General features: G+C 42.5%; 1 protein-coding gene across 1 annotated transcript; it reads left to right on the forward strand.

Moving 5' to 3' along the window:
• Nucleotides 1–431: 431 nt before the first annotated feature.
• Nucleotides 432–6,058, forward strand: LOC106582097 (ankyrin repeat and SOCS box protein 9). Its single transcript, XM_014164840.2, has 7 exons — nucleotides 432–813; nucleotides 1,031–1,110; nucleotides 1,505–1,612; nucleotides 4,382–4,532; nucleotides 4,787–4,921; nucleotides 5,152–5,343; nucleotides 5,601–6,058. The coding sequence occupies exons 1-7, from the start codon at nucleotides 720–722 to the stop codon at nucleotides 5,732–5,734; spliced, it is 894 nt and encodes a 297-aa protein (XP_014020315.1). The 5' UTR covers nucleotides 432–719; the 3' UTR covers nucleotides 5,735–6,058.
• The last annotated feature ends 4,316 nt before the right edge of the window (nucleotides 6,059–10,374 follow it).

A 10,374-nucleotide genomic window follows, 5' to 3' on the forward strand; every position in this document is an offset into this window, starting at 1 on the left:
CAAATAACTCTGTGAGCCTGGAATTTCTCCTTGTAAAGTTTAGGTATTTATAAGCCTATCCAGCCAGCTTTTTGAACTGAATTTCTTTCCAAAAATTGATTGGATATTTGGAAACTTGCATGTAAACTCTGACTACAGCTGATGAATAACCAGGCATGGAAAAGTCCTCCACTTAAAGCATGGCTTTACAGTTTGTATCCAAGGGAAAAGTGTCAGTCAGGATGTTGACACATTACCCAAACTACAAAAACAAGTGTGTACCTGCACATCTCCTATGTATCTTTCCAGCCCCCCCCCCCCCTCTATCTTTCTTACTCAAGCCTCCTCCTTCCCTCTAACCCTCCCTCTTTAGCTGGAGGTGATGGGTGTGAACTGTCTGTGATGACAGTGTCAAGTTACAGATCTGCTCAACAGGATTCTACTCACTCTCTCTGCCCACAATTGGGTCTAATGAACACGATATGCACTGTAAAAACAAGCCCAGCAATGCATTCAAAACCACTTCCTGCAGGGCAGACTGAAGCTGAGGGGAAATGACATCACAGGCTTTAAGTTGGGATGTGATGTCGAAATCATCCAAAAACAGTTCAGGAACAGACGGTACAGATAAGTGTTGACACCAGCGACAGGTCAAAGTCCAGTTGCTGATGTTACAAAACCAATGATGCAAGACAGACTACTAGACTGCCGTCTGATTTGGGGAACTCTATAGGTCAACAATGAGACCGGCTACAGGACACAGCAGTGACAACCCGAGGAACAATGCTACCCAGACTGGATCCGTTGTTTTTCTCTCCAACCCTTTGATGAGTGGTGAGTAGACTGCTTGGTGAGATGCACTAAAAGTTTCCACTTGTCTATATCTATGCTTTGGCCAATGAATGTTTGTATCTGGGAATGATCCTATGGTCGGGGGGCCAGTACAAAAAAATGTATGAAATGTATGCATTCACTACTGTAAGTCGCTCTGGATAAGAGCGTCTGCTAAATGACTAAAATGTAAATGTAATTGTTGTTCTTCACTTATAAGATATTGAGTCAGATTGGTCCCCCATTCATGATGCAGCCTACAATGGACGTGTTCTCACACTGAGAAACCTAATAGCTCAGGTAAGGAAGGCACACCCAGACCCACAGGGCACAGACGTCAATTCAACATTTATTCCACATTGGTTCAATGTCATTTTATTGAAATGACATGGAAACAATGTCGATTCAACCAGTGTGTGCCCTGTGGGTCCTTATTATGCACGCTCATGCCTGCAGGCTTTAGTGTAACTGCTATTTGTTATTTCTGTTTATAAAGTAACAATAGCCTTACTACTCAGTCTGCGGAATGGGGCTGTAGATGGAATGCATCACTTAAGCACAGCATTATTCAAGGGACAGCTTAGCACACTGAACATTCAAAGCAATTTCAATATGGAGAAATGTCTGTCTATTGTTGGCAGAGGGAATAGGATTGGTTGTATATGTGTGTGTCATTTTTCAACCCTCTTCACAGGGAACGTGTGTCAACCTGGCCACTCTAGACAGAGTCTCTCCCCTTCATGGAGCATGTCTGCAGGGACACACTGACTGTGCCCGGTTACTGATAGAAAATGGGGCAAATGTGAGTAAGGAATTTCACTCTAATCTGCACCATTTCCGAATTTGGCTGATTTTAAGACTCACAGCACAAAGCTGTATACATTATTTACATGATTATGATTAAATTTCAATGTAGAACAAGCACAGGCCAAATACAGGCAGACCCCTCTGAATATGGGTTATAAATGTGTCTGTGGAATTATTAGGCGATTAACCTCACTCATTCCTTGTCACTTTAACATTACTAGCACAAATCTGTAGACAAAAATACCCCAACTGTACACTGAGTGAGTGTAAAGTCACATGTTTCAATAGCTACTGAATTGGAGTGTAACAATTTATTTAACTGTTGAATAGTCTCCATTTTCATTTTTAAAAAGCACTGAGCGAAAACGGAATATCAACAATATAGCTCAGGCAGTAGGAAGCTCTCTCAACCATTTATATCCAGATGATACAGTCCTATACTCAGCTGGCACCTCCCCAGTAGTCACCTCATACAAGTCCTTGGGAGTATGGCTTGACAGTACACTGTCCTCTCAGCACATATCCAAGCTGCAAGCCACGGTTAAATCTAGACTTGGTTTCCTCTATCGTAATCGCACCTCTTTCACCACAGCTGCGAAACTAACCCTGATTCAGATTACCATCCTACCCATGTTAGATTATGGAGACGCAATTTATAGATCGGCAGGTAAGGTTGCTGTCGAGCGGCTAGATGTTCTTTACCATTCGGCTATCAAATTTGCCACCAACGCTCCTTATAGGACACATCACTGCACTCTATACTCCTCTGTAAACTGGCCATCTCTGTATACCCGTCGCAAGACCCACTGGTTGATGCTTATTTATAAAACCCTCTTAAGCCTCACTCCCCCCATCTGAGATACCTGCATTCAACCCTCATCTTCCACATACAACACCGGTTCTACCAGTCACATTCTGCTAAAGGTCCCCAAAGCACACACATGCCTGGGTTGCTCCTTTTTCAGCTCGCTGCAGCTAGCGACTGGAACAAGCTGCAAAAACCACTCAAACTGGACAGTTTTATCGCCATTTCAACATTGTGGCTTGTGGCTGCTTCACGCGATGTATTGTTGTCTCTACCCTTTTTGCCCTTCGTGTTGTTGTCTTGTGCCTAACAATGTTTGTACCATATTTGTTCTGCTACCATGTTGTGTTGCTACCGTGTTGTTGCTCTTGGTAGGCCGTCATTGTAAATAAGAAGTTGTTCTTAACTGACTTGCATAGTTAAATAAAGGTAAAAAATATATACACTGAACAAAAATATAAACGCAACATGCAATTTAAAAAAATATTTTTCAGAGTTACAGTTCATATAAGGAAATCAGTCAATTGAAATAAATCAATTAGGCCCTAATCTATGGATTTCACATGACTGGGAATACAGATATGCATCTGTTGGTCAGATACCTTAAAGAAAGTAGGGGCGTGAATCACAAAACCAGTCAGTATCTGGTGTGACCACCATTTGCCTCATGCAGCGCGACATATCTCCTTCGCATAGAGTTGATCAGGCTGATGATTGTGGCCTGTGGAATGTTGTCCCACTCCTCTTCAGTTGCTGTGTGAAGTTGCTGGATATTAGCGGGAACTGGAACACGCTGACATACACATCTATCCAGAGCATCTCAAACATGCTCAAGGGGTGACATGTCTGGTGAGTATGCAGGCCATGGAAGAACTGGGATATTTTCAACTTCCAGGAATTCTGTATAGATCCTTGCGACATGGGGTTGTGCATGATCATGCTGAAACATGAGGTGATGGCGGCGGATGAATGGCACGACAATGGGCCTCAGGATCTCGTCATGGTATCTCTGTGCATTCAAATTGCCATCGATAAAATGCAATTGTGTTCATTATCCATAGCTTATAACCTGCCCATACCATTACCCCACTGTCACTATGGGGTACTCTGTTTACAATGTTGACATCAACAAACCGCTCGCCCACACGATGCCCTGCCATCTGCCAATTACAGTTGTAACAGGGATTAATCCGTGAAGAGCACACTTCTCCAGCATGCCAGTGGCCATCCAAGATGAGCATTTGCCCACTGAAGTTGTTTACAATGCCAAACTGCAGTCAGCACTTGATGAGCTTCCCTGAGACTTTCTGACAGTTTGTGCAGAAATGATTTGGTTGTGCAAACCCACAGTTTCATCAGCTGTCCAGGTGGCTGGTCTCAGACGATCCCATAGGTGAAGAAGCCGGATGTGGAGGTCCTGGGCTGGCGTGGTTACACGTGGTCTGAGGTTGAGGCCGGTTTGACCTTTGCTGGACATTCCTGCAGTCAGCATGCCAATTGCACTCTCTCTCAATACTTCAGACAACTGTGGCAGTGTGACAAAACTGCACATTTTAGAGTGGCCTTTTATTGACCCCAGCACAAAGCGCACCTGTGTAATGATCACACTGTTTAATCAGCTTCTTGATATGCCACACCTGTCAAGTGGATTGATTATCTTGGGAAAGGAGAAATGTTCACTAACAGGGATGTTAACAAATGTGTGCACATATAAATAAGCTTTTTGTGCGTATATATAACATTTCTGGGATCTTTTATTTCAGCTCATGAAACATGGCACCAACACTTTATATATCTCCATATAGGTGTGCAACTACCAATCCCAGACACACTAATATGCTTGGAATGTGACAACAAGTGGAGTGTTAACCTTCTCAGCAGGCTATCACCAGCAGTTATGTTGGTTTGTATAGGATGGTAGGTATCTGTCAAGATATATGTTGTTGTCTGCGGTACCAGGTGAATGTCCCCATGTTGGAGAAGACCACCCCTCTGTCGGAGGCCTGTGCCCGGGGCCACACAGCCTGTGTGACCCTGCTCCTCCAGCACGGAGCCTCACCCCAGGGATCCAGCCTCTCAGCCTCCCCCATCCACGAGGCCGCAGCCAAAGGTCAGGGGTCACATTCTTAGCTTTTATCGTCAGCTTTTATCAAATAAAAAAGAGCACCATGAACTCCATTTTTTGTTGTTGCAGTTATTTATTTTTTTGTAATACCTAGGAGCTATAGCACTTTGTTAAACCATTGTCAGATTTAATATTTTTTATGATAAAGTGTATCATTCCCCAGCTTTAGATACAGTAAGCAGTTTTTCAAAGTAGATCCCACACACTGTTCTTTATTCCCTGAATATATCTATGTCCAGGTCACCCAGAGTGCATTGAGTCTCTGGTTCATCACGGGGCAGATGTAGATCAGCACACTGACCAATCAGGCTCGCCACTCTACATTGCCTGCACAAATCAGCATCTGAGTACCGTGAGGAAACTGCTTCAGCTTGGTATGAAAATGGATTCTCTTTAGTTTGTTGTTATTACGCAGAAAGGATGTATAGATAGAATCTGGACTAGACATTGACCAGTGTGCTTCTATCACAAGGTGCTCAAATATTATAATAAGAGTTATTTACAGTTTACACTTGGCCTGCAGTATATGATACTCTCATTTGACATTTACTGTAGGCTACATACAAAATCCACACATTTACACACAATATCTGCTCTCTGTCAGGTGCTAGTGTGAACAGGAGTAAGGATGGGGACTCTCCTCTGCACGCGGCAGCCCGCCTGTCCAACCCTGAGCTGGTGTCTGTTCTCCTGGAGCACGGGGCTGACTGCAACTGCAGAGACACACAGGGCAAGCAGCCCCTGGACCTGGCCCCTCCCAACAGCCCCGTTGAGAAACTACTGGGCCACAGAGGAGGTAGCTAGACCCGTAATGGCTCTATCTGATACACAAGATTTTGGACAGAAGATTCTGTGGTGCTTTGAACTGCTGTTGTATACATTGAGTTTAAATCCATCATGGATGTGTTTGTGAAAGGATTCTTGGTTCTTGCATGATTTATTAATAGATTTGCATAGTATTTACATTGTGCTTGTGTTATTAACAATATCAAACCCTGAGAACATCTTCATGTTATCTAAATGATGGCTGTTTCTCCTCTGATGGCTGACCAGGAGTGTCTCGTCTGATGCAGCAGTGCCGGCTGTCCATCAGGAAGGTTTTGGGAAAGGCCAGACTTAGTTCAATCCATGGTCTTCAGATCCCCAAAGAACTGAAGCAATACCTTCTGTACCAATCAGATCTATAGGGTATATCCATTAAATGAGCATATTTTTTTTAATGTTCTATCTCAATGCATTTCTACTTTCGGTCAATAGGTGGCACCTTAGCACCAGTGGAGAGAGGACGTAAACACTTATTGTGAATGTTGATTAGTGGGATGGTTTGTGCCACATCAGATTTGTACACATGAAAGATGAGAAAGAAGAGAGAACTTTAGATTTTATGCATTCAGAAATAAATAAATGAATATGTACTGTTACTTGAAAATTGGTGTGAATATTGCTCAACGGGTAAGATCATAAATGTTTACCAAAGGAATGCCAAATAAACAAAATTATTTTGTTTCAAACAATGCCTTTTGGATTTTCTAAAGCTTAAAATGTAAGTATCCAGTCATGATACTGTAGCTTCGTACACCCATTAATGCATTCATCTATCCATACAATTACATATATATTTACATGTAACTTATGTAAGTACATACACAGCGCATTCAGAAAGTATTCAGACCCCTTGAGTTTTTCCACATTTTGTTACATTACAGCCTTATTCTAAAATTGATAAGGGAAAAAAACAATTTAGTCAATCTACACACAATACCCCATAATGACAAAGCAAAACCAGGTTAAGATTATTATTATTTTTTTGCCAATGTAATAAAAATAAATATCACATTTACATAAGTATTCAGACCCTTTATTCAGTACTTTCTTAAAGCACATTTGGCAATGATTACAGCCTTGAGTCTTCTTTGGTATGACGCTACAAGCTTGGCACACCTGTGTTAGGGGAGTTTCTCCCATTCTTCTCTGCAGATCCTCTCAAGCTCTGTCAGGTTGGATGGGGAGCGTAGCTGCACAACTATTTTCAGGTCTCTCCAGAGATGTTAGATCAGGTTCATGTCCGGGCTCTGGCTGGGCCACTCAAGGACATTCAGAGACTTGTCCCGAAGCCACTCCTGCATTGTCTTGGCTGTGTGCTTAGGGTCGCTGTACTGTTGGAAGGTGAAACTTCGCCCCAATCTGAGGTTCTGAGCGCTCTGGAGCAGGTTTACATCAAGGATCTCTCTGTACTTTTGCTCCGTTCATCTTTGCCTCAATCCTGACTAGTTTCCCAGTCCCTGCCCCTGAAAAACATCCCCACAGCATGATGTTGCCACCACCATGCTTCACCATAGGGATAGTGCCAGGTTTCCTCCAGACATGATGCTTGGCATTCAGGTCAAAGAGTTCAATCTCGGTTTCATCAGACCAGAAAACCTTGTTTCTGATGGTCTGAGAGTCTTCGGGTGACTTTTGGCAAACTCCAAGCAGGCTGTCATGTGCCATTTACTGAAAAGTGGCTTCCGCCTGGCAACTCTACCATAAGGGCCTGATTGGTGGGGTGCTGCAGAGATGGTTATCGTTCTGGAAGGTTATCCTTCTGGAAGGTTCTCCCATCTCCACAGAGGAACTCTAGAGCCCTGTCAGAGTGACCATCGGGTTCTTGGTCACCTCCCTGACCAAGGCCCTTCTCTCCTGATTGTTCAGTTTGGCCGGGCGACCAGCTCTAATAAGGGTCTTGGTGGTTCCAAACTTCTTCCATGTAAGAATGGAGGCCACTGTGTTCTTGGGGAACTTCAATGCTTCAGACATTGTTTTGGTACCCTTCCCCAGATCTGTGCCTCAACACAGATTAGAAAATTCCTGAAACAGCTTAGAAAATTCCTGAAAATTATGTCATGGCTTTAGAAACTTCTGTTAGGCTAATTGACATCATTTGAGTCAATTGGAGGTGTACCTGTGGATGTATTTCAAGGCCTACCTTCAAACTCAGTGCCTCTTTGCTTGACATCATGGGAAAATCAAAAGAAATAAGCCAAGACCTCAGACAAAAAAATTGTAGACCTCCACATAAACACCATGGGACCACGAGGCCGTCATACTGCTCAGGAAGGAGACGCGTTCTGTCTCCTAGAGATGAACGTACGTTGGTGTGAAAAGTGCAAATCTATCCCAGAACAACAGCAAAGGACCTTGTGAAGATGCTAGAGGAAACAGGTACAAAAGTATCTATATCCACAGTAAAACGAGTCCTGTATCAGCATAACCTGAAAGGCCGCTCAGCAAGGAAGAAGCCACTTGTCCAAAACCACCATAAAAAAGCCTGACTACGGTTTGCAACTGCACATGGGGACAAAGATCGTACATTTCGGAGAAATGTCCTCTGGTCTGATGAAACAAAAATACAACTGTTTGGCCATAATGACCATCGTTATGTTTGGAGGAAATGGGGGGCTTGCAAGCCGAAGATGTGGCAGCATCATGTTGTGGGGGTGCTTTGCTGCAGGAGGGATTGGTGTACTTCACAAAATAGATGGCATCATGAGGGAGGGAAAATGATGACCCACTGGGAATGTGATGAAAGAAATAAAAGCTCAAATAAATCACTCTCTACTATTATTCTGACATTTCACATTCTTAAAATAAAGTGGTGATCCTAACTGACCTAAGACAGGGATTTTTTACTAGGATTAAATGCCAGGAATTGTGAAAAACTGAGTTTAAATGTATTTGGTAAACTTCCGACTTCAACTGTAGATACGTGTGTACCTTTCCGAATCATGTCGAATCAAATGAATTTACCACAGGTGGACTTCAAATCAAGTTGTAAAAACATCTCAAGGATGATCAATGGAAACAGGAGGCACCTGAGCTCAATTTCGAGTCTCATATTAAAGGGTCTGAATACTTAAGGTAATAAGGTATTTAACTTTTTTTTTTTAAATACATTTGCAAACATTTCTTTAAAAAAAAGTAATTTTGTCATTATGGGGTATTGTGTGTAGATTGCTGAGGATATTTTTTTATTTAATAATTTTTTATAATTAGGCTGTAACGTAGCAAAATTTGTAAAAAGTCAAGGGGTCTGAATACTTTCCGAAGGCACTGTAGGTACACACACACACACCATAATTAGACAGAATAAGGGTTTTCTCCTGAATAAATTGATATGTTTTAGCATGGCTATTCCATTGTCACTTAAATCAGCATTCAATCAAGCCTTTGTGGAAGGAGATGCCGCCCCAAAGTCTTACCATGAATCAAGATAAATCGGGAAAAACTAAAGCCAATCACTGGGAGATAAATGGATGATTGGAGACACAGAAGTGTGTGTCCTGTAAGAGGTGATACATTTAGCCAGAGTGATATATTGATTGCCTTCTCTCACTTCTGTACGGTCCACTGTATTCCTCATCATACCCCAAGACATAACACTGGAGATTGAAACAAAAGGTAAATGTAGCTAATGAAGGATCCATCTCTGATACCTAGTCTTCCAGTTTAGAATGTGGAAATTTGACCAGTAATATGGTTTCTGGGACAGTGTGGGGTAAACACCTTTCTATTCCCCTTCAAAAAACTATTATTTACAATACAGTAGGGTGGTCATTATTTAGTTATTTCATAACCAGAGTAAAGGGAGCACATTTTTTTCCATAATAATGGATATGGCGATGACCACATTCATTCCAATTATTGCTTATGGATTATTAAACAAGCCCCAGAAGAGGTATCATTCATGTATAATGGTTCATGACAGCCTGTCTGTCATCGTGTCTCTTCTCCACGTCTATAACTGCAACAGGAGATAATGTGCTGCAATGAACATGATTTCCCTCTTCTGTGATGATACAGCAACAGCTGCTGAGCCACATACACGGCTTCTCATTATTCGCAATACTCATTACCTCTTCATCGATCCCCTCTCCCAATTTGCTTCTTGAGGTAAATCATTGTCCCTTCAAAACGTACAATAAGCATCTTGGGCCACCCGTGCGCATTGAGCCAGCCTTTGATTTACTAGTGCTGAATGTTAAATCAATATTGTGGAGGATATTGGGACTTCTGAGACTCCCCGGTCAGACTTATCAGACCCATGTAATTAGTGGCATCTGGGAAATCAAGAAAGAGACTGAGTCTGTCTGTAGACAGTCATGTGGCTACACATTTTCAAACATGTAATGAACAACTTTCTCTACTGTAATGACTGAAAGTAATGCATTAGTGGTGAGAGCGGGTGGGAGCCTGCCTGAGAGGATGTTCATATTGGGTTTTGGACCGCCTTATGTAACCAACAGGATCAATCTGTCTCTGAGTGGATTCTGACAGACTTGGTCAGGTACTGAAGGAGGTATAGATGCACTTAGAGCTTACCCACCTGCATCTGATGCTAAAGCTTTTACCTAAAGCCCCCTAGAGAACCTGGCACTCCATTTAGCTTCGTCCTCCTGCTAAATGCACAGGCACTTACCGCCTCAAATAGCTGCGAAAGCGATTCTTAGTGAGAGCAAAAATACAACAAATAATGCACGTTTTACACCCACTGCACACATTCTCCTAAAACGATCCAATGACTAATACAAACAGTCCATTGACGCAGGGAAAGAGGTTTCTCGATCGCGTGGTAAAGACTCATACATAGGAACCCTTTAAGAGAAAAGGGAGAGTTCAAAACATCACATGTGAATGAGGAGAAACACAGAAATAGCACTGTTAGGAAACATGAGGTAGCTGAACGTGATCGGCTTATATAAGAAAAAGAAAAGGCTCCAACCGAAGCAAGACAAAAGCCAATGCACATGAAACAATGATGTCTTCAGTGCCAGACCAAACACTGTATCGT

Source organism: Salmo salar, chromosome ssa21 (genome assembly GCF_905237065.1).
Source record: "Salmo salar chromosome ssa21, Ssal_v3.1, whole genome shotgun sequence".
Classification (NCBI taxonomy): domain Eukaryota; kingdom Metazoa; phylum Chordata; class Actinopteri; order Salmoniformes; family Salmonidae; genus Salmo; species Salmo salar.